At 46.7% G+C, this 24,996-nt stretch overlaps 1 protein-coding gene across 2 annotated transcripts in view; it reads right to left on the reverse strand.

Moving 5' to 3' along the window:
* Positions 1-3,798: 3,798 nt before the first annotated feature.
* The window catches only part of LOC142585540 (glutamate receptor ionotropic, kainate 2), a 402,961-nt gene continuing 381,763 nt past the window's right edge, over positions 3,799-24,996 (reverse strand). The window contains exons 10-14 of one of the 2 annotated variants that reach the window (XM_075696357.1): positions 24,420-24,521; positions 17,376-18,140; positions 16,265-16,487; positions 14,920-15,185; positions 3,799-13,076 (exon numbers count right to left, since the gene is read on the reverse strand). In XM_075696357.1, the coding sequence (XP_075552472.1) occupies positions 12,852-13,076; positions 14,920-15,185; positions 16,265-16,487; positions 17,376-18,140; positions 24,420-24,521 (1,581 nt within the window). In that variant the 3' untranslated portion in view covers positions 3,799-12,851. Of the gene's footprint in view, positions 13,101-14,919; positions 15,186-16,264; positions 16,488-17,375; positions 18,141-24,419; positions 24,522-24,996 lie in introns of both variants that reach the window. The other variant, XM_075696356.1, reaches the window with a different exon arrangement.

Genomic DNA, 24,996 nt, shown 5'->3' on the forward strand with positions numbered 1-24,996 from the left:
AGGCTCGCGTCCATGTGTAGACACAACAATTTGGAGGATGCTTAAGCTTCGCCTTCAAGAGTGGAACGTGATAGCGTTATCCCACCCCGTTCGCACCGCCCACTCATTCGCTCGGCATGCTCTTGAGTCACAGAAAGACACGCAGTGAGCGCCGACCAACGCAGCGTTCGGCGCGGCAACGAAACGTGCGCCTGAGCAAGCGGAAAGGACCAAAGAACTCGGTGTCTCGGAGGGAGAAACGATCTACGTGAGCCAAACGTCATGATCGGCACGGACAGCCGTGCCGCGATGCGCCATGAAGGCGGATGGGATCATGGCTGACGCTTCGATGGGATCGTCCTCTATCTCGCTTGGGAGCACCACGCAGACGCATGACTCCTCGTCAGCAGCACAGCACACATCGCAGGGGACGCTTTCCCACCAGACGCGCTACGGCGCTGCGACCACGTCAGAGGTGTCCCGCATCGGACGCTGCACCTAGGAATCGCGCAGTGAGCGGAAAGAAGAGCCGCGTCACCTAAACACGAGGGTTCGAGTGACGCACGCTGGAAGTTGGAAGGGGGAGACAACGAGAAAACTTATTAAACGCAAGGGTATTGGGGCATCCTCGCACCGGTCGCCGCACGGCCCCAATGCGCTCAAACGAGACGCAGGGGAGAAGCGGGCGAGGAGCGCGCCATCTGTCGGGGCAGCGCCGTACATTGCGAGGAGGAGGTCTTCTGTGTTTGCCGCAAGATGGCTCTGCGTGTGCGCCAAGCGCAGAAGAAATGTAGCGGAAACGTACTTCGCTACTCGTTTAACTGCGACGTGACACAGATTGGCCAACTGGGGAGCGGACGAGGCTACGGCGACAGGAGTCGTGGAGGAGGAAGCGCCTGGGTGAGCAGGGCGGCGGAAAGATCTAAGAATGGCGCTACTTTTGGTAAATTGAAGGGTTCTATCTGCTAGAGGTTCTTCACTGGCCTAGCCTCCGCTAGGAACGTTGGTTCGTCCGTTGGCAGGTGAACAGTAATCATGAGAAATTTGATCGGACCGTTGCGCTTCAAACAAACGTGCAATCAAGCAATGCTCTCATAAAGCAATCGCTGAACCGACTTAAATTTCTTCATAAGGAAAGTCAACGTCAAGTTCTGTCAACGGGCGGTCGTAGAATTTCAGTTGACGCGCTCGAGTATTTAACAGACTATGACGAAAATCGGATGCGGTGAAGACAGAACTTAACAGTGATATAGTTTAAAAATAGAAAGGAGGCACCTTATCTGTCAGAAGCGTAGTAGCGGAGAACTCCGGAATAACTTCGGGAACCTGTATTCCCTTAACAGGTACAACTGCACTTGCTTTCTTGCGACCCTTCAACAGAAGCCAACGAGCTGCCGCCGGCAAGATTCGAATTCGGGGCTTTCTGTTATCACGGCCGAACGTAGTAGCGATAAGAACCAACTTTCTGTCATAAAATAGAAAGCGCAACACGAATTTTCCAACGACGTGCCTCTGCCACAAGAAAACTCGCAATTATGTACGTTGCAGCTGATAAGAAAAAAAAAAAGCATATTAAATACCTTGCATGTGACGTCAAAGACGTAGCTGCTCACCCTGGTGTTTCTCAAATATTGCTGCTACGATGACGTCAGTGTATCATATTCACGGGTGCAGGACACCTGCTTGCATTGTGAAAGGAAAGCTTATGAAACGCCCTTTCCCTACCGGCGGTGCTGAAGACTGTTAGAACCTCGGGAAACGCCAACGGACAAAGCTGTCCACCATGCTGGTTCACCAGAATGGCGCCTTTAATGACGTCACTGGAAGTTCAGGTAAAAATCGAACCATACATTGAGTACATAAGATCTGAGAAGTTTTATGTACGGCGGAGCGATATGTGTTAAATGTGTTCGCCCTGTAACGCTGTTTGCCGTTGGTCACATTCACGTATTGCCTCTCTCTCTCTCTCTCTCTCTCTCTCTCTCTCTATCTCTCCTGTATTGTTACGGATCTTGTAACTACGCACTGCATCACTGCTATAGTTGCTATATTCCAGCTAAGCTTATAAGACATTTCCCGCCGGGAGACATGACTCCAGGTTTGCCACTTAATGGAATTTGTCGTTTTCTTATAAATGCGCGGAAGTTTGTTCTGATATTTTCAGCAATTACCTCATCTCTAATTTCGGCTTTCCACCTCTATGTAAGTATCAGGTTAGGGAACTAAAACGTATTATTAAAACTGTGCAAAAACCAATGACGGCGACAGTAAATGTAAGCGAATAGCCGAACGCTTCTACAACGCTGTTCGCTTTAGTAAAAGGAGGATGACCTGAAGGCACTTGTTTGTTCCAGCGAGGAGATGCCGGTGGCGTTTGTTCTTTCATTGCGGAATCTCGTAGAGAACGCAGCAGTTAATTAGCATATCTGTAACAGTGTTATGCGTACCAGGTGGTTTGTCATACGTGCGTTGTCTCCAGTGGCGTGAGCGCTGGCGTCGAAAGGGACCGTCATCCTTCTTTACGGCCGCAACTTCAGGAAGAGAGAGAGCGCGCGGGAAGACGTGCCTATTTGCATCGGCGCCTCTTTATCGACGGTGAATGCCCGACCCACAACCATCACGAACACGGACGAAAAGTGCCCAAGGAAGCTATTCGCTTAGATGCAAGCAAGACATGCGGGTGCGGAATCGCCACAAGCCTACAGGTAAGTTTACGAGATGAAGCAGATGCTAAGAATGCTAGATTACTATAGGATAGGACGTAAGTAGCTTGCAAAAGCTAGGCGTAAATTTTACGCCATGCCAACTTAAAATGGGCGCCACTAGCATTAATTATTATCATCAACATCATCGAGTCGAGGTCACTGTCGAATGGAGGAACGTTTGAAATCCGGCTATGAAACTTTGCAATCAAATATCTTACTCTGCCACGCAGTGATAAAATGACACGACGCATATTTTCCCTCGTCCCTAACTTTGATCTGCGGCGGCCCGAACCGCTCGACCACTGCTGCCGCGGCGGGACGCTGGATAGGAAAAGGCAGCTGAACATTTTTTCAGTTATGATACTACGTGCGGAAAACAGCGATTCAAGAACTCTGATAGCGTAATCGGATACGTATAATCCAACTTCCCAGATCTTACAGTGAGCATTCGCGTTGAAGTACCTTTATTTCAACGACATATTCGACATGAAGGGGTTGTTCTATGTCGCAAAATGCAAAATTCTTTTATAGTTTGGTCGAAATGAATGTAACAAGAAATTCCATTTTCTATCCAATGTGTCGTATATTTTGGCGCGCACTTACCTCAGCATCGGCAGTAATACTTACTTGGAATGCGAAGCAACCGAGGGCCACAGAATGTTTAGAACCCGCCGTGGTTGCTCAGTGGCTATGGTGTTGGGCTGCTGAGCACGAGGTCGCGGGATCGAATCCCGGCCACGGCGGCCGCATTTCGATGGGGGCGAAATGCGAAAACACCCGTGTGCTTAGATTTAGGTGCACGTTAAAGAACCCCAGGTGGTCAAAATTTCTGGAGTCCTCCACTACGGCGTGCCTCATAATCAGAAAGTGGTTTTGGCACGTAAAACCCCAAATATTATATTATATTATTATTAGAATGTTTAGATCTGGCCTTGGGCTGACGGGCGAACAATTTCAGGGCAGGAGACATGCTTGTCGGTACTCTTCGGATTCAGCATCCCAAACCATTGCTAGTTATGGTGGGCGCGCTCTGGTGATCTATTCGCCATGGCTTTACCAATGATCCTAAACGAACTGCTTGAATAAATGACAAAGGCAGCAAAGCTTTGCGACCGTCCCGGGATTGTTGTCGCCGGAGACCGGACTGCTTCTTTATTGTGACAAGCTTCACCACCTACCTCGGCCGGCTGAGAAGTGCCGCAGCCATGGATTGCATATATCTTTCAACAGACACGGCGCCTTAAACTTTCGGGTTGTATGTACAGGAAACTATTGATCGAAAGTGTCAGGAATGCGAAACCCCCTCCAACAGAGCTTCAGCAAAACAGACTAAGCTACCGTTCTGATTCCAGTAACAAGCAGGAGAGCGAACCAAAAAGAAGGAAAACGGTCAAAACGGCTCCAAACATTCACAGGTTGTCTCGACTGGAATGACAACCCTCCCTTACGGAATCCCCGTTTACAACAAAGCATACGTGCACTCGTCTTGGCTTCCAATATAATTGAAATCCGTCTCCGACGGTAATAAGCTGGAAGCAAGACGCATGAAATTCTAATGCAAGCATCTTCATGACCAAAATAATTGCACATTGAAATTTTTTTCTGCAACGACAAACGTAAGAACGCCCGCAAAATGCCAGTGCGTAAAACACTGAATGGTAACTGCGGCTTACTAGATATAAGAGTTAATGATAACAGTAACAGTTCAGAGCAAGCTTTAGCTCTGATTCAAGTCTGTATTACGTTGTATTACCTATTATTGCCCTCATTAGAAAACGGCTGAGGTCATTTGTTTACAATTTGAGAAGTTGAACTGAATTTTACAGTTGAATTATTTCAAGAAAAGTGATATTCTACCACATTTAGGCAGTTGAACTTATATTTATCGCCTATAGCTTCTTAGAAATATTGCTGAATATATGCGTAGGGAAGAGAAACTGATCACTAAGATTGAAATAGCGAAAATGAAGCAGTGAAATACGGTATATTCGTTATTTACTTGAAATTGTCTTGTTGCATGCGCCAGTATTGCGACAGCCCTGTTGACAAATTATTTGTATATTTTAGGCTGGTGCATCATACCCAAATTCGGTCAACTGGAGGTCAAAAATTTATGTAGTTCTCATTTCTTTTTCCCATTTGTAAACATTATTGTTTTCTAATTTATAAATTTTCAGCACTCTTTGCAGAAAAGAATACGTCTGCTCCAAACATATGTAGATTTTATTTTCCTTCTTTAATAAACCTTAGTAAATTAGTCAAGTGAATTACTAGCCGTACAATTTCTACGTTTCGTGGTACCTAAGTAGTTTCGTGGTACCTAAGCCCGAAATAGAGTTTCCAATAGCAGAATATGGCGCCTTCAGTGATGAAGACATGGCTGAAGACATGGTAAGCTTTCGTCGCTCTGGAAACGATTTCAGCTTTTCATTCGAGTGTTGGCTTATGGCAATGAAGTTCTAAACAAAACTAATGACATTGGAATTCACCGCTAAAGAGAGATAGATTAAAAGGAAGGTTTTGGTGATGCTGTACACATACCAGCACGCGTTACAACGCAGGAACTCAGCTTTATTATTTGTTCAGCGTCACTATGCAATTCAACTACTGGAGGCGATCACTGCAGCAGGCACCGAAATATTGGAAATACAGAATGTGCGATCATAGAAAATGTTATCTAGGAGATATTACTTTCAGCAACGCTCGACAGGTTCAGTTCCGGTGAGTGACCATGCGTAAATTGCTGCTTTCGGCCTATGGAGAAGTAAATTCTGCGATTGCAAATTTGCCCATAATATAAAGGAGCAAGTGTGCTGTGTTCTTGTAATATTTCTTGAAAAGAAATGGTCTTCAGGAGAATATGAACATATATCCGAAGATATCTGAAAAAAGGGCACGAATGATTCCGTGAAACTTCTCGCAAAGAGCATTTCGCTGTTTTATCCGACCTTCGTTCAACCTGTGAAGCCGTTACGTATACTTAATGCTCTGAAATCCGAGCTAAGAGAAGGTAACAGTTTTGTATTGAAGATAGGGTACTTAAGCTAGTAGAATATAACCGGTGTTGTATGACCATGTGAGAAGGAATAAAGAAAGCTAAAGTGTGTAGAATCTCCTAAGGAGGGCATGCCTTTTATGAATAAGATATAAAGTGCATTTCCTTGTTGAAGCACTTTTCTACGTACTTGATCAGTAGTGCACCACGTCGAAAACTGTCGGGCGACGATATTCGTCGATATTGGCCGGAATCGGGTTACGTATCAATCGGATAGGTAATATTTGTCCTGCCCGACAACTACACATGGATTTCTATGAGAGGCGCCTAACTCCTGGCACAAACGACCGTAGTACAAACGCAGTGTTCCAATATTTACTCATGAGCGCTTCTTAAGTAGCCTTCCGTAAGTTCCGAGCTAGCTCGCAGTTGATGCACTCGACTTCAATTTCTATTTATTTGTTAACTGGTTATTGTTGTGAGTGAACAGTGAAAAAAAAAACGCGGAACTGTGTTCTTGGGCAGGCAGTAGACTGCAATGCTAGGTTTACAAGTACGAAACAGAGTTGAAATGGCAACTGCAAAACAGTAATTTCAGTCTTGCCTCTAAATGCCGTTTAATGTCACAAATTATCATGCGTCGATTTTCAAAGGGCTTAACCTGAACACGTTGCTAGGGTACTTGATTCATTGCAGTAAATAGGTAGGTTCTTGCGCAAAATAGAAGGCCACAAAAACAATGTGCCTTTTCCGCATATGTGTGTATTCTTTTGTTGTCTTCTGTTACGTGTAAGAATCTGCCTATTTACATTGGCAGAACTGTACGCGCGTATTAGTGAAAGTAACATAATCGCGTTTTGTTGCAACCGGCTAGGACGCATACTTGCAAGTATTGAACCTAAAGCTGCATGCATCGTATTATCCAAGTAATTTTGCAGCGCTTCGAAAAAATTTGAAAAACGCCCACAATATACGATGTAAATATGCTACTTTGTTTTAAAGGTTAAAGTGTTGCTATTCCGATATACTCGTTTGATATTACTCGTTACTGTAATACTGGAGTAGTAATAGTGTATCTCCTAACAAGGGTATGACGTGGCAGTTAAGAGATGTCAAAGTATCGCTTCTTTATCCGCATCTTGCGGCACGGCAGATACCAAGGACAGCGCATCTTGCTCAATATCTCCCACTTAATTTCGCGCAAGCCTTTATAAGAGAGGACGCAGTTGCGTTGCACAAGTGGTCTTGAGCCAGTTACGTGGCCGGATATTATTTGACAATTCATCTTAATAAGCAATGCGAATGTAGCTTAGAATAACTTTTTGTTGGGCGCGTTGGTGCATATTAGCCAACAGTTGTATAAATGCGCAAACAAACGACCACAGGTAGAGAGCACACAAGGACAGACGCCTGTCCTTGTGTGCTCTCTCTCTGTGGTCGTTTGTTTTCGCAGTTATAAAACTATAAACAATGTGAAATGCCACTTCAATGTGTAACATGTCCTGCTACACAATCTCGTAGCCACCATTTGTTTTTCAGTCACAATAGAAACACAACAGTATGTGTATGCCGGCAAATTGCTATATCCTGCACAAAATGGCAACAACTGGAACTGCATTCGAGGCGGGTTACTGTTGCGTGTATTTCTCGTAACGGCGACAGCATTGTGACGCAGCCGCTGTTAGGGTGGAACACGGAAACAGTGTAATCACATATGACCCTTTACAGCTTTCTCTTTCCGAAAGCCTGTTTCCCTTCCCCAACTGGAAACAGATGTAATCAAGTGCGACCGCCTAGACACGACGCTCGAACAGTATGTTCAGTACAGCGTGCAGTTTACACGTTTCTTATCATGTGTACTTGCGCAACGCATTCCGCAGCTGAGGAGCGGACCTCTGATACAAGGAAACTGTTTAGCTCGGGATCAACGAATTCATGTAGTACGTAGCTAACCACTGAAAAAAAAAGTCATGAAATGGAACACGTGAATTGCATTCAAGAGACCACAACTGCTAGGAAAATTGCGCCGCTAGATATGTTGAATGATAGGAAATGTACACACTAATATGTCAGATTGGAATCACGACTAATTTGTGCTTAGAAAGGAATTCAGTGTGCGCTCTCACTTTTCTCACTAAGTTGTAAGTGTGGAACGGAGTATTGCCTAACTTCTGCCATGGCTTAAGCGAGTGTCATAAATCTAGGGCTATTTCAAAGAGAAATTCAAAATATATCCACCAATGCAAGCGAAACGAACGAGTGGCCTCAAATACTCTTTTCATTATAAAAATTGCCAAAGATTCCTTTTCTTTTTTTTTAAGTACGCTGCTTTCTTGGAAGCGTAGCGATTGTGCTTGTAAATCGAAATCGAATATTTATACTGCGCAGGCGCATTACGAGATGGAAGAGTCCTCGCGTATTGCGTGTTCACACAATCATTACAGTTATGAAGCTCGGCTTTTCCTTTTCTTCATTTTTTCCACGACAGCCGCAGACAGAAGGGGAACGTGACGGTTCCGCGATATTTGAGACCCGCTCGCTTTGCTGCTCGGTTTAGCTAGAAGACATTGTCAGCCGTGTGCTGGCATAATTCGCAGAGCCGGAAAACCATGGACCCTATATATTTTCGCTTCTTCCATCTCGAACAGCTAGTTGTGCGCGATCAACAATCACTTGCTGGTCTCAACGTATGTCATACGATCATGGACGCCTGGAAGTTAAACACGATCTCTTGTTGTTCACGGAAACAATGAAACCATGTGCTACTGAATCGTATCAATGTTCTTGCACTTTTCGTGTTCGTATTCTGCGCTCTTTTAAACCCCATCTCCCCATCACCCTTCCCCGAGCCCCAGCATTGCCGACACGATGGTAGGCATCATTGAGATTTCCCAGCTGAGTCTTCTCGCAGTTTTATCCCTTGCCGCTTCGCAGCAAACGCTAAGAATTTATTGCGCGCAGGTCACAGTGCAGCAAGATGAGAGAATGACAATAAGCAACCGTAAATGTTCGTTCTGCTTCACGACTCTCCTTGAGTTCCAAGATAAAAGGGGACGAACGCTGCTCCGTATAGTGCTTAAACCACTTATTGCACCTATGTTACGTCCAAACTCGCATGTGGCGCCTGTTCGCCTTTAAGGTTTCAGTAATAACCATGTCCGCTATAACGTCACGACAGAGGGTTTCAGCTTCAAGTGCGAAGGCGCTAGAGAAACCTCAAATAACTTGTCTTAATCAGTCGTATAGCCAGTACCGGCAGCATATTATGGGGGAACAACCGCCTAACATAATGAGGTGGCAGATAAACACTTTTCTATAGAAAACAAGAACGACAGGCTTTGCGCCTTGAAACTTTAAAACAACCAGCGCGGTGCCGGCGGTGTCCTTTCGATGGCAATCGTTACCGGCCTTTAAACCACATCCTTTGACCCTACTCCTAGAAGAAGCTCATTCTGACTGTCATCATTACACGAAGAAGTGGGGGTGTTTTACTTGAAACAACTAACCGAAGGTGCTATCTCAGTCACGGATGTATCGCGCCCTTTCCTATGTACAGCCGTTTGGTAGCCAAAAATATCTCTGCCGTGCGTATTACACGTACTCAGCCACTCCAAGCCGTATATCAGGCGTCTAGTATTGCGCATTCGAAGAAAAAAAAGTGAGTGATGCCCAACTACAGCGGATACCTACAAACGTTTCTTTTGGTTTTCATGCTTTTTTTACCAAAATTCGAAATCAAGAAGAGAAAAACGAGGTGAAGAAGAAAAAAAAGCAAATACTTTGCGTGGAATGCGTCAACAGTGATAAAGGTATTGTATTTACATATATGTGAGTCTTGAGAGTATTGTGTATATTAAATAGTATCGGTGATTGTTTTTTCGTATATGTTTCAAATGGTCCTATACAGCTCAGTGAGCGTGACGTTCAACAAGAACATCGGCGCCTCTGTCACGCGAGCGCGTTCACGCGCAAGACTGCGACGAGAGGCCGGCAAACAACGTCTATCAGTAGATGAACCTTCACGTCATGCAACAAGATTCTCTTTGACCATTCTAAAACATTTCTCTAGCATATAGTGGAGGGAAGGAGTGCATTCTTTCTCCCGTTATAGATTTCAAACAGGTTCGAGCGTGACAAATAATCTCCGTCTCGCGAACTCCTCGCAAAGACGTTCAGAAATAGCGCGCTCCAGCATAGGACTAACCAGATGAGAGAGCACAATAGGCGTGGACTAAGTCACACACACGCGAATGACTCTCGATTTTGTGACTGCAGCAATTTTGACCGGTTTTCCGTTAATAAAGCCTTACAATGATAGATGTTGAACTTCACAATTGCGAGTTCGCGTGGGCTGCCGAATTCGCGTTCGCAAACTTCGTAGCTTCGTAGGGAGGCTACTGTAAAAGCGTAGGATAAGCTGACACGTCTCGCCAGCTTTGTTTGTACAGCGTACATTCGGCGAGTCGAAGTTCTCGCGCTCTTGTGTTCCGCTTCGGTGTTCCGTTAGAAACGCACCGACCATTTTGCGCACGTCAGGACCAACGCGAAACTCCACACGCATCCACAAGTTGAATGCGTTACCACGGAACTGGCCGCCAAATTGCCTTTGTGTTTTCCGCTTTCTGAAGATGAAGGCTTCGTTCAGACTTCTTGCTAGCCACGCGCAGCTTAATATATTTCGCGACTGTTGTAGCCTTCAAGGGGAACAAATTCCGTTGCACGTTCTCTGCTATGACGAATGAAGAAACCTTGAATGTCACCTGCTACAGCGTAACCTGTGCTAAAGCTCCTAAGTAGCCATCTAAAACACCTTTTTTTCAAGCCTTTTCAAGAGGCACCGATGACCTCGTTGTCAATTGTGAGCTTTGAGGTGTGTTTTGAATAAATCTACTAAACTACGGACATTTTCTTTTTTCTCTTTAGTCAGTTCCGCCACTCCAAGCGTGCTTTCTTCTATTTCCAAGCGGAAAGATGGCAGAAGCTATGAGATCAAGTTGTGTTTAGATTCAACTTTTCTAAAAGCGTACACGCGTAAGGATGCTCTGCAATTCAGCTCAGATATAGCGGTGAAGAGAAAAAAATAAACTGTGATAGAAACAAGAAACAAGTGCAAGTCTAAACGGACAACAACACACACTCCTGCAGACGACCACATAAGTCCATCCGTGGCAAATATTCTGTCACTCGTGCTTACGATGAGGTATACCCCATCGAACTGGTACCACTGGTGACGAACACACACACACACGTCAAGAAGTGCCGTGCACAAACAGCTTCGAAAGTTCCAAAGCTTCGATGGCGTCCGCTGAACAAGAATGGAATAATATTCGCGGAATGTCTTTCAGTAAGCTATGGTAAGAAACGAAAAAAAAAAGGAATGAAGGAGAAGGCCGAAAAGCTGCACGTAACTGGGAATCACTAGCGCATCATGTTTGATTTGTCCGGACTGCGAATGCCTTAAGTAAGTCCACACATGTCGTACGCACGGTGTGATCAGCCTGATAAATACATAAGCTAGACGAAAGCCGACGAGAAACTTGGAGTCACAAGCAAAACGGCGGAGCAGGGCAGCAAAAGAGAACATACGAAGTGTTCTTGCTCAATCAGAAACTAGCAAAGTGCTTCCGGTTAATTTTGTACCACTTACTGCCAGTAATTCCGCTTCGTCATCCATTTATAAAAGTCGAAGGCAATATATCGTATCCCTAGCCTTAATACCTTTTGTTCTCAGCGTATTTCCTTCCAATAAGCCTCCATCAGGGGCGGAGAGAAAACAAAACGGAAAACCCCGTTTGAAAGTGACGTGACATCTACTTACGATCAAAGCTCTTTTTTTTTCTGACAACCGGCGGCTTTGTGTGAAATCGCAGAACTTACTGACTTGCTTAGTCATAAGAAATCGGACTGTCTTTTTTTCATACTTGATGCGTATTCTTATGCTGAGTTCTTGACTACGATATACCAAAGTAAATGCGCGTAGTGCTAGAACGAATTTTGTTGTCATAAAAATATACAATGTACATTTTCGTACCCATTCTAGCGCGAACCGTTTGCCCAGACGGGTTACCATGTGTATTGCCGCTGGCATGCTGTGAACTCCTTGTTGCACGTCGACTATCTCGCTCAGCATCCTCGTGTATAGGGGTCAACTTGACGCCAGACAACCACGCTGACGTTATATCAATGGAAACTCTCTCACACGACCTGTCGACGAGCAACACCACTTCCTTCAATAGATGTAATCCATCACTTTCATTAACAACAATTCAGCTCCGTGATGTATACTAACCATAATCGATCTTCGAAACGCTCTCCGATTCGCATTCGCAACACCCAAAACCATCAGAAAGCGAGTCTGTTCAGGGGCGCACGCTTCAAGGGAAAACATTATGAACAAAAAACGCGCACCGTAACAGCTTCGGAGCCGTTGGTATCGCTTCTTTGTCACCCTAACGTGCGTCACCACTGTGCCACGTCCCCACAGGCACCAGAGTCATTGTCACCAATCCTGCTTGTGTCACCAGTGCCGACAACCCTCGTTGCGAAGTCACGTTGTCCACGTCAGGCGGCTCCTCAAGACATGTCTCTGTGCACACAGGCTCACGGGCACACAAACACACACACACATTGCCCGCAGAGGTGTAACCTCGAAGCACGCGCATTGCGTGGCGCCAATTAAGCCATCTTCGCAACTTTTACCTCCGCGGGAGCCAAATAGTCCATTGCCACTTGCCAAGGGAGAAAATAAAAAGAAGTCACTGCCGCGCGCGCAGGGAGACTATTTACATCGAAGTCACGAGCGGATCACCTCGCTGGCGACCCGAGTCTCACCAGCGCCGGTGGCGGCACGGCGAGCGGGGAGAGACATCGTCGCGGTGACGTCGGCGCTGGCGACGTCGCCCTCCACCCGCGCTCGCCGTCGTCGCCGCCACCTTCCGTCGCCCTCAAGACGGCGAGGGCCTGGGTGCCGCCGCGGGGTGGTGGATCGGGCAGCGGCCACCACCGAGGTCCGGCTGCTGAATGGTCGACGTGGAGGCCGAGTGCAGACTCGTCGACGGGCGCGCGCCCAGGTAGCACAGCTGCGGCACGTCGTAGTTCGAGGAGGAGGCCAAGCTGCTGCCGCCGCCGCCGCCGCCAGCGCACTGGTGGTGGGCCCCCTCCGCGGCCCTGTGCTAGGAGTCGGTGCAGTCGAAGTGCAGCGGCGACTTGCGCATCTCCAGCATCTGCATGATGCCGTTCTCCTGCGCGTGCAGGTCCATGGCGCTCGGCACGTACGTGTTGGCGGCCGTCGTGGTCAGGCACTTGGAGCACTGGCGGCGCAGGGCGGGTCGCTGGCGAGACGCCCGGCAGCGCACGGCGAACCGCAGCTCTTCGGCCATCTCGGAGCAGAGCGATTGCTGCGTGGAACAGAATAGCAAGTTCTGCGCGCCAGAAGGGCGTCCCGTTACGACCTGGCAGTGCGCTCGCGAGGCCGGGGTCACGGAGGAAGAGCAAGAGGAAGGCAGCCTCGGCCACTGTCGCGACGCTCCTGGGAATGTGGTCCCTCCTTAGCTGTCTCGTACGTCCCTCGTTTTAATCTGACCTTTCGTGTATTGTTGTCACCTTTAATACATTTTTACCTCCTCGAGTACCAGACCATGCGGGTGGGCCTGTGGGTGACATTACAGCGCTTACTACTGTTTGTCTCTTGGACTTAAGAGTTGGGTCTAGCTTAGAAATACTTGGTCCAGAGGATGGTCAATACTGCATTTTGTAGCCAAAGTGACGGCACCAACTTTCAACGGGACAACCCCGGATATTCATCAAGGCACTAGTAGGAGGCTAACCATGACACATAAGCACTTCCTCTGACGTCTATGTTAATTTTGCGAGTTGCACTGATGACTGTCACAAGTGCTTAAATATAAAATATCAGCGCGGTTTGTGGAGAAGCATGGAAGCACATGCGCACTAGTGACGCAAAACATAACAGAAAGTGCAGAGGGTAGAACCTAGGGAATGCTAAGGTATGGCGAAATGTTGAGAGAAGGTGGCTAGCAACGCTTTTAGATGGGAGGTCGCGAGTGACGTATTAGACATGGCGTGAGTCGCCAGTCCTGAATATCTTGCTCCGTGGCCCTAGCAAAACGCAAGCGAGAAAAAAATGCGTGCAGCAGATTTGTTGTGACATGGCAATGCAGTGCTTGGTATTTTCAAGTGCTTGGAAATAAGTTGTCCTTCAAATTTGATGAGGAGAAACATAGCAATGTCACATGTATCATGCAAATAAATGCGCATATCTTGCCGGCTGTATTGACAGAGTTTTCTATTTTGGAATAGGGAGTGCAACAGGATAAATTCATCGTGATCACATACAGGAACCTCATGCGTGGTTCTTGTGCAGCGCACTTTCTTCCAAACTAACACTTTGTGTTGCAGTATCTATGTATTAATACAGCTAGCTTACAAACTCAAGGTCCTTCACAAAACGGCTCTGCAGCAGTTGAGCTGTCCCATTCAGGATGCTCATACATGCAGGAAAGGTGTGCTTATTTTTTCAAAGTGCTATGGGCTTACAGAATCGGCAAGATCTTTGTGTACCTATGCAGAACGATAAATGCAGCACCTTAAGAAAGTAATTTCTTATTGCACGTCATGAATAAGTATAACACTTTCTTTGTCTTCAAGCAAATAACTCTAGCCCGATAATTAAAAGAACGGCTGATGCCATGAAAAAACCTATATTTTCTTGTGATGAGTGAACAGGCTCGCATCGACACAAGAACAATGGTGCTTACACGTAGGAGTACAAACTCCATATTAGCCTAACATGGGTCCATTCATGTCAGGCTGCTTGATTGTTACAGTTTTCTGCAGGTTTCTCTCCGCCACATATATTCCTCCTTAAATGTTCGATTCGGAGGTTCCGTTTCTTCCCGGTGAAATGATATGCGTAATTCCATAAGTCAGCTCCCACCGCAACTGTTTGAACGCAACAAACATAGCAGACCTGACGCTGAAAGTGGAAACAAAGCGCGAGTATGCTACGAATCGTTGCTATCAGAGCCACCCACCCAGATTACTCATTCTTCACGCTTGCGAAACATAACATGTTTCTTCGGTACTACAAGCGTAAACTCTAAGACATAACATTATGACAGTCAGAATGAGCGAGAAAGACTGCTTGAGGAATTTCGCATATCCGGCGAATGAGTGCGCAAGTACAAACAGAAATGCGTGAAAATGAAGGGCTGACCATACCCTGTCTGTCTGAGCATGCTTGCGAGAGTTGATGCAGAACTCCATGATCGCGGTGAGGATGGCGACGGCGAGCCCGCAGAGAAGCACTACGAAGACTCCGCCAATGTTGGCGAGTCCCAGCGCGTTGGCTTTGCCCTCCTTGTTCTTGTCGTCTCGGTTGCAGGTGAGTCCGGGGCTTTTCCACCACTTGTTGTACAGTATCTGGATTACACCTTTCTCCTGAAGGTCCAGGATGGCCAGAGAGATCTTGTCCCTCCAAGGTGAGCCTGAAGGTGAAGCAGTGCGCGTGTGATTGGTCACTTGTTCCCTATAGCGCGCGTCACAGGTTCACGGAAGAAAGCGAGTTACAGGTAAAAGAAAGAAAAAAACCTACAAGGAGGGTGGCGTCCCCAAGGTCAACGATTATCGTCCTGGCATATATATGTCAGTGTCGTTCGACACGGCTTAGTAGACACGATAAATAAGTTGGCCCTTTCGTTGCCACTAGAAATGTGTCCATGTTTGGGGCTTTTATGTTCTGACATTTTATTTCAAGACGTAGTAGTTGGAACGTACACTGCGATACGTAAAATTATAGCCTGATCACTGGTTGATTGAATGGACGTATATCAGTAATATTGCTCAGATTATTTCTGAGAATTCTTATCTGAAGCTATAACACACGATAACTATTACCATAAACTAAAACAGCTGTAGGTTACTTGTGGTGGATAAAAAAAGGCTTGTCGACGGTTCTGGAAAGCGCCTCCACGCCCTCTTGTAACCAGCGGTCCCTGTCTTGCACGTCTGCTTTCTCGGCAACTCGTTGGTTCATGGCAAACAACTCGTGAGCCGGGAGAGAAGGTTCGTGGCTAAATTTCGGCCCCTCTTGCAATACACGCGCGACGTTCTCCTCGATTCTAACATCTCCCATCGCAATGAGGCCATTCTGAGCCGCGCGTAGATTATGTATCCGAGGTGACGGAAGCGCAAATTTGGCGTCTTTTTCTTAAAGAAGCTTTAGGACCGCTGGAGACTAGTTTCAGCAATAGGTCGGTCGAAATTTTATTTTTACAGACTCTCCAGCTTGCCAAAAATTGTAGTGTCTGACAAACAGCTCAAGTCGTCATTTCAGACAGCGCATGACGTTTCATGTGCATGATGCGCTCATGTTTCTTCAAGACTCAGTGAGCTCTTAAGTCCTGTAGCGTCAAAAGAAGGGCTGTGGTTTCACCTGTCGTGGTTACAATTCGCGTTTCTCGGTAGAGTACCCAGGTCCGAACGCTTATTTGGGAATTGTTACTTCACAATGAGCAAAGTCTTACGATGTGGGCCTGACAATTTCCTATAGATGCAGGCTACATACCCATAGGTGTGGCGATGCCGTATCCCTTGGAGTCTAGCAGTCCACCAACTTGAGTGAGGTTGCAATCGCGCTGGACCATGAAGTCGAGCATGGTCGACTCCATGAGGAAGGCGTAGTTGCCCTGCAGTACTCGCTGTACTCCATCCTCGTAGGAGCTGACGAACACTCCGGGACGGTTCTCCATGAACCGCCACATCTTCTGATAGGTCTCCATCTTAGAATCCTGCCGCATGAAAAAAAAAGGTGACGTAAACACCTTCTCTAAATAGAGTGCAGCTACTTTTGCGCATATAGGGAACACCAACAACAGGAATAGATGAAGCTTGTGCGAAAATAGTGAGCACCCATGCAAGAAAAAGAGAGCAGTTCAGCGGATTTCCAGTTAAAAATAAGCGTCACATAGCATCAAAATAAGCATCACAAGCCGGCCTATCAGTGTCTGTAACGGAATACACCAATTCTATAACATGCGCTAACCAGCAACACGAATGCACGAAGGGATCATCTCTTACACTTCTTAATAATATCTCATGCACATGTCGTATCTGTTCTTCTGGACGCCAGCATCAAGGTATACCTAAACCAATTCCAGTTTTCGCATTAGGAGATGTTGTCAGCAATTCACAATGGCCAATTTTTTGTGAATGTGTGAGGCTGTGGCGACGTTCTTACTCGGGAAATTATACAGCTTCAGTTCAATGGCATGAAAGGTTTTCCCATGTTTCAATCCATGCAATTGTGCAAAAAGCTACATTACGTATGCCAATGTCAATTGCGTATGATTTCTTGTTTTAAAATTAAAATGAATTCCTGATGACCTAAAGGCCATGTCTCCGTGCATTGTGCCGTTACTTCAGCGAATCCCTAAGATTGGCAGCCTATTAAAGTAATAAAGAAGCGACCTTCGTTGCGTTCTACCAACTCATTCTTTTTACTTCTTCCATTTCGCTGCTATCACTGCCTTAACTAGAGCACTTGGAACATAATTAAACAGAGCCTGCACTGCACAGCTTCCGCCTTCCCCGCAAACCCGTTTGAAAAGTTGCCTTCGCATGCATTGTTGTGCCTGCATTTCGACGTTCAAGTAACAAAGCCCCGGGCGGCCACCCACCCTGAAGAAGGTCATAGTGGAGCCCGAGTCCAGGGTTCCGTAGGAAATCTTGCTCTGCTCCGCCAGGTCCTCGACGCTCTCGATGGGCGTGATCATGCGCTCGACGGTCAGGAAGGCGGCCAGGTTGGCCGTGTAGGACGAGATCAGGATGAGCGTGAAGAACCACCAGATGGTCCCCACGATGCGCGTTGACGTCGCCTTCGGGTTGAGGTCGCAGCCCTGGTGCATTAGGGTTACGATGGTGAACCAGAAGCTGTTGCCCAGGCTGAACTGGTTCTCCATGACGCCGGCGTCTCGCACGCACGGGTGCGGCGTGCGCCACTCGTACGGGCTGAACCGCGCCACTATGAACATGGTGAAGGAGACGAGCATGTAGGCGGCCAGAACGTATAGCCAGATGTCCACGTCCAGGGGGCTCATGAACGAGAATAGCTTGACGGGCATTCCGGAGGGCAGCATGAAGAGGATGCCGATGCCTAGGTTCATGAAGGGCTTGGTGAAATCGATGACGGACTCGCGCGCGTAGTTGATGGTCATGGGCGCTACGGCCAGATCGGCGTTCTTGTCGATGATCTCCCGTACCATGCCGTTCCACTCGCCTGTGGTGGTGTTCTCGACGCCGAACTTCTTGTCGGGAACCAGGTAGAGCTCGTAGTTGAATCCCAGCAAGTCGGCAATGGTGCGAAGGAGGTCGATACAGAAGCCGTCGAAGCGGTCGTTACCCGTCAGGTTTTTGTTCTGCTTCATCATCACGTACGGCCGTGACTGCGGGTCGCAGCCCCCGGAACGGCGAGCAGCGTGCAAAAATTAAAGAAGAAACACAAGGACAGCGTCATTAATGGGCGTAAATTAGCGACGCTCGACACGAACACTGTGCCCTAATTAATCTATTGTGTGTACTCGGTGGAGCAGTTGACCAGCCTCGCTAAGATTACTGCCTCCATCGCCAATAAACCTTGCTAACATATCCGGCCATGAATACTATCCGCTTGTTCAGTTGGGAACATTGAAAGGAAACACAGATAAACTAATATGCCTCGTTTTACTAACCTAATGCCTTACTTTTGAAAAATAGTGTACGTTTTAACATACAGCATGTATTTCGATATCATTAGCAGAATTTACCCTTCAAAACCAATATAAAAGGAGACTATTTGTTCTGTCTCAGAATAAGTGCATTTAAGTTACAGTCGGCATATGAAATAAGAAAGCCTGTGAACAAGACTGTACCATCATTTACAAAGCATTTCAATATTGTTTGGGGGCACCATGGCCCAGTTTACAGTCAGCAGTTTAGAGTCAGTGTGCGTGTGTGCGTGTGTGCGTGTGTGCGTGTGTGTGCGCGTGTGCGTGTGCGTGTGTGTGCGTGCGTGTGCGCATGCGTGTGCGTGTGTGCGTGCGTGCGTGCATGTGCGCGTGTGCGTGCGTGTGTGTGTGAGTGTGTGTGTGCGTGTGCGTGTGTGTGCGTGTGCGTGCGTGCGTGCGTGTGTGTGTGCGCGTGTGTGTGCGCGTGTGGGCGTGTGCGCGTGTGGGCGGGTGCGCGTGCGCAAGTGTGTGTGTGTATGTTTAAATTCTTTAAAGGACGAGATCGTTAGAACACTGTATACGTTGCCGCAACCCTGGTTGCTCCACGAAGACTCGAAGCTGTTACACATATTGTGAAGCGCATCTCTGTGTTGAAGTTAATTGTAGTTGTTTCGTGCAAATTCACTCAAATTGAACCCTCGCCGTGTCTGTTTCAGTTTTCAGTTTCACAAAGAAATGGCTCTTTGATTCACTGATTATACGGCTCTTCGAGGAGCCAGTCAATAATCTAGTTTTGTGGCATGCAGATCATGTTTTAAGCTACAACATAGTGCAATATAGACGCCAATTTGTCAGAACTGAAAGCATGGATATCCGCCTTGGACAACGCCATTATATTGTCCAAGAGCCGCGTGAGGAATCAAGAACTCAGCGTTTTACGTTTTTGTACCGAAACTGAAAGCAAGATGAGGAACCTAGGCAATCTAACAAAAAAGGAAAAAATAATAGCCCGGACACAACCCTCCCCCTCCTCGCCCTCTCCATCTATACGAAAAATGTACTCTCCTTGATAAATTCGCTACATGCACAAATATGAACACGACTTTTTTAAAAAAATAGACTATGACAATAGCCTGCCATTTCTGTCTTTTTTTGTTTGCTTTATTGAGATGTACTATAGCCCTTTCGCGAACTGTTATAGCATATTCAGGCACCTGTCCAACGACAATGGAAGAGTAAGAAAATACAGCAACAGTTTAATCATCGCCACAATGGAAGCGAGAATTCCATTACACTCTCGTGATGCCAAGAGGAATACGGAGAGCCACGGGGACCATGAAAAACATGCATATAACTTGCGCTTTGTTAGAAGTTGAAATGCCTCTACTGGTATATCTATATGCAGCTTGCTCGAAAGGGTTTGTGTTCTTTTACTTTCCTCGCACGAAATGAGGGCTTCAAAATCCGCTTTCATGAAACCCGGTTCAAAAATGGAGAACCAAAAGGTGAACCAACGTGCATGTTCTTCCCTGCAGCTCATGGCCAAATTCGTTTTTCCAAATTCGGTCAGAACAAAAGAATCGCGCGCACGAAAGCGAGAGGTAATATCATTTTGTTACCCATCTCCTTTTTTGACAGGATCTAATTAAGAGAAGAGAATAAGTCCTGCGGCGTTTCCATCTGCAGGACTAAACTCCAGAACGTACGCAGCGCCACCGGTCAGTAATGTCTTTTGTTTCGTAATTTACGACACTGATGCTCTCCGCAGCTTCGGCTTAGTCGGGGCATTACATAAGCAGTCCAGATAACATGATCAAAAAGTTGTCTAAAGAGGGCTCCCGTGAATCATGTTATAAGTTTAGGAAGGTAAAAGAACGTGCTACTCCATTGTTCCATCGTAATTAGGCTTAGCTGAAAGACGAAAAAAAGAGGCAGAGATTGACCATCATGCGCACACAGCAGGACGCACGGCGGTACCATACACACCATCACTGAGGCTAGTTCAGCACTAAAACTACAGTTGCGCACGTATAGATTTCTGCACCAGGGACGCATGTGGTTGTGGTCCGGCAATTTTTGTCTCAGAAAAAATATTTTCTTTCCTATACCTAAGTGTAGGCTATCAAACCGGAGGGTCGTCTGGTTGACCTCCCTAACTTTCCTCTACAATATGTCACAGATTACTCGTCGTGTCATTTTTGCTGTTTTTCTCCTCCAAGGGCTGCGCTTTCGGATAACAACTCAACACCAAAGCACTAACGAAAATAATCACACCTTAAACCCGTAGCGCACATTACTTATACAAGACACTACTAAATTGCTAATCTTTATTTATCAATTTAGAAGAGGTTGTTGTTGGGCAAGTTGGTGCGTATTAGCAAACGTTTTTTAACTGCGCGCACAAACGATCACGGAGATAGTAAACAAAGACAGGCGCAAAGTGCGTTACTGAAAAGTTACGAAATAGACGTCTGTGTGTTTGCTGTCACGCTAGTAGATCGTCATGTCGCACCTTCTCCTATTCTTATTTTACAGCAATAATTTGGTTTAACAATATGTCTCAAGTGACTTGCTGTTTGTTTCTAAGCACAGCTCACGCAAGATAGTTATTATGGTTCGCACATTTCAATTATTCTCAAGAGCTATAGCATGAAGAACACTTTCGTGTTCGCTGCAAAGCTGACTAAAAAATTCAGTAAGTCAATTTCTTCCTGCAAGCGGATGTCATTAATGAAGCTGGATAAACAAAAATGCAAGAAATCTGGGATTTTAATAGAAGTAACTGATAGCCCATAAAGGTATTACTGTATGTGGGCATTCCATATTTGTTTGCTGCCGTTCTTGCCTTGGCACCGTGTTTGAGATTCCATACCCGTGAAAACTATGTTTTAGCTATGGTCAATTTTTTTTTTCAGTGCTTTTGTGTATTGTAGCTTACACCACTGTCGTATAGGGAAGAAGACGTAGTGTGGAATGGCGGCCCACGAGTGGGCAAGGCCAAAAGGAGATGTTAAAGAGAATAAGGTTTATCAGCAAGCATAGTCGTGCTTTTCTCCGGTGACCTTCCAAACGCAAACCTCCCACGAAACCTGAATCAGAATTTTATTACAGTCGAGTTGACTCGAACGATCAACAACAGCACAAGTCTCTCACCCACCATTTGGCAATAGAATTGCCGAAGCTACAAGCGCAAACACGGAGCACTCAGACAATACATATGTAATACGCGCACACACCACGCCGGATGCCATTACCATGCAAGAAAGAGGAATAATGCCCACCTACTGTGGGTACAATACACACACACCGACCCCTTGCAGCCGCATCGCTACATTCGTTGTCAAAGCACTCACCATCACAGATACGTTTATTGATGGCAGTGATATTTATCATCACTTACCGGAAGTCCTACCGAGCAAGAAGGGAGGAAGCAGCCTTCTCATACACAATATATACAGCCTCGCCCCTTCCCTCAAAACACACAGGGCACAATTCAACAATCTCCTCACAAAAGTAAGCGCCATCGCCAAACCAAATAGCCTCTTTGTTGCATGGTACTTCAATGCGGCCTGTCCAGCCTGTGCCTACAGAGCCGCTTTCTCCAAAGACACAACATTGTACATCGTTCTTACATACCCACATAACGCCCCCAACAATAACAATAACGTCATCAGGGACACATGCCAAGACGTCATCCTGATCACAGAGGTCCACACGCCACTTGGACCAACATGGAGGAAATCCTAAGCACCGATCATTGCACCCTGATCATGAAGATGCACATGGAAGCAGTTCCCCGCAAGTCACTTAAAAAGACTACAATCCCAGACTGTGACGCCTTCCGTAAGCAACGGACTGTCACCCCATCCGCAGCTGTCACGGATCTTCAATAATGGTTTATGAGCTGCAGGTAACTGCAGATAGACATGCTCAGGAAATAACGCCCACCACAGAAACACCAGCCCCCCCCCCCCATCCACCTGCACCTTCTACACTTCTAGGAAGCGAGTCGCAGTACCGTCCTTGGTTGGAAACGCTAAAAAAATAGCTCCCACAAGTTTATTTGCCCAAATCACCTCGACGGCGGAAACACACCATCCACATCACACGCCACTCGCCAGCTCTGTACAGAGCTGCAAGGTACGCTTTGCACAGCCTGATCATGGGCGCTGCTACGCCATGTACTCGGCACGAGGCAGAACAAGACCGCCAGTAGAAAACGATTCAGCACTTCATACATTCCCATTCTGGTACTAACGGTGACGTCCTGGGTGAACTACGTGATCGATACATAAAGCACCCTCCTACTCTAAGTCCAGTAGCATACAGTGGTATCAAGAACACAGAAATGAATCAACTCATTAGCCTCCCAGAGATTCGACAGGCTTTCCACGCGCTCACAATTAATACCCCCCTCGGAAAGGACAAGGTCACTAACACAATCCTTCAGAATTAGGACGAACCCTCTGTCCGAACCCTCCTGAACCGCCACAAAGAAGACGCATGCTTCCCACCGAATGGGAGCATAGCAATATCGTCCTGCTCCCGAAACTAAGTAAACCTTATAGTTCTGCTAATCTGCAGCCCATATCCCTCACCTCATTCCTGAAAAAATTATTCGAACACGTTGTCCTCAATTGACTGGAACCTTACCTGGAATCCTCCAACATGCTCCCCGACGCCACGTTCGGCTTCAGGCCCCACCTATCCACCCAAGATGTCCTCCTGCAACTAAAGGAAGAAATTCTAGGCCAGATAATGCCACTCGACAGGAGCGCGATCCAAGCTCTCGACCTCAGGGGAGCCTTCGACAACGTCGCTCACCGCACCATTCCCACTAATCTCAAATCCGCAACCTACGGTCACCATACATAAAACTAGATTCGCGCTTTCCTGACAGATCACACGGCTACCATTGGCATTGACTGCAATCGTACCCCAACCCTCCCCACACCCAACAAAAGCATACCTCAAGGAGCAGTTATTTGACCCACACTGTTTAACACAGCAACAATGCGATGTTCCGGTAAACTCAACACCATCTTTCGCATCCGGCACGAATTTTACGCTGACGATATCCCTATTTTGACCACAATGAGTTCTGTGGTAGAACAACAGAACGTCCTCCAATAGATCACAGAGGTCGTCCAACAAAGCGACAAGAGTAGCCTCCAATCCAATGCTCCCCGAAAATTATGAGCTCTTAGTCATCAGACAGAAAGGCAGACTAACGAGCACCACACACCCCATCACGCACTTCCTGGAAGGGCAGATCATTTCCCTAGCTGTCTTTACATCGTGGCCTCCACACAAAGAAAGAGGCAGAGGGGACCCACACCATCCAACACCTCACACAGACGGTCTCGGATGCGATGTGAATAATTGGTTCCGTCACATCTCGCCACCATGACCTTAAGGGGGAAGACATAATAACGCCCCCACAAGTACTCATAGCCAGCCGAGTGGCTTACGCAGACATATAACTCCCACCGACCTCACGAGAATTTGACAAGGTGGACGTCATTAACCGTAAGGTGTACAAATAGGCCAGTGGATTCCCGTCGGCACAGCCACCTCTAGAATCGAGGCGCTCGACATTTACATGACTGGACGAGAAACAATTAAAGCGCACCTGACCAGCCAGAATGAGCGTCACACTCTTACGCAGCTAGAAACCTCCCAATCTCTAACCCCACTAGTTAGCAGTGCGAAGCCGGGCTGTCCAGTTCGGACCCGCGGGATCAGCAGCAGATGTAGCCGGCCCGGGAGGCTGCGAAAGCCATCGTTAGCCCTAGACTGAGGGCTCCTACCCGACGCAAGCAGGAAGACCAGTCGGCTAGCTTCTTCCTTATTTTCAATATATTAATTTCATCTTCCTCCTGTGAATACAACATCCCTTACCTAGTTTGTGATGTTGTGTCGGAGTTTTTATATTCCTCAGCACTTTACTTGCATAGCTTTCCTTTTCAGCCATACGAGCAAACCAAAGAGTAAAAAATATCAGTACGCGGTACTCACCTCTATAGTAGTCACTCGAAGCGTGATATTGGAGGTACCAAAGTCGTGGAAGGCATTGTGGTTTGTGATGTTGAGGCCATCGCTAGTAGACCATTCACCTACCTGAAAAAAAAATTCAGTTGCTTGAGAAAGTCAGTAAAAATCACTGCTCCATGACATTGGTAACCTACCTATGTGGAAAAAGAGGGCGTAAGAGAAAAAAATGCTGTCACCGCACATAAAACTATACCGTTGCCCTCCTAACTAGCTCGGTGCAGTGCAGTGATAACTACGGGTGGTGTCAATAAACTATCAATTAGAGCCGACGTTGTCGGTAGCCAATTGTTCGTCGTTAATTTTTATGTGTACAGCTCTTAATGAATGGAAGGATAACGGAACCATTAGAGGAAAACAATGTAGCAGCCTACTTTTTCTTACGAGACACGAGTTTAGTTATCGATCCCCATCGCTGCGACGGCACCTTTATTTGAAAGTCGTATGCGGGGACAGTGTTCGAGACATAGGCATCAGGAATAGGGGCTCACGCTCATTGACTAGGTGACATGGTCGGTATAGCATAGTGGAAGTTAGGGAGGTG

The sequence above is a fragment of the Dermacentor variabilis genome, chromosome 6, assembly GCF_050947875.1.
Source record: "Dermacentor variabilis isolate Ectoservices chromosome 6, ASM5094787v1, whole genome shotgun sequence".
Taxonomy (NCBI): Eukaryota; Metazoa; Arthropoda; class Arachnida; order Ixodida; family Ixodidae; genus Dermacentor; species Dermacentor variabilis.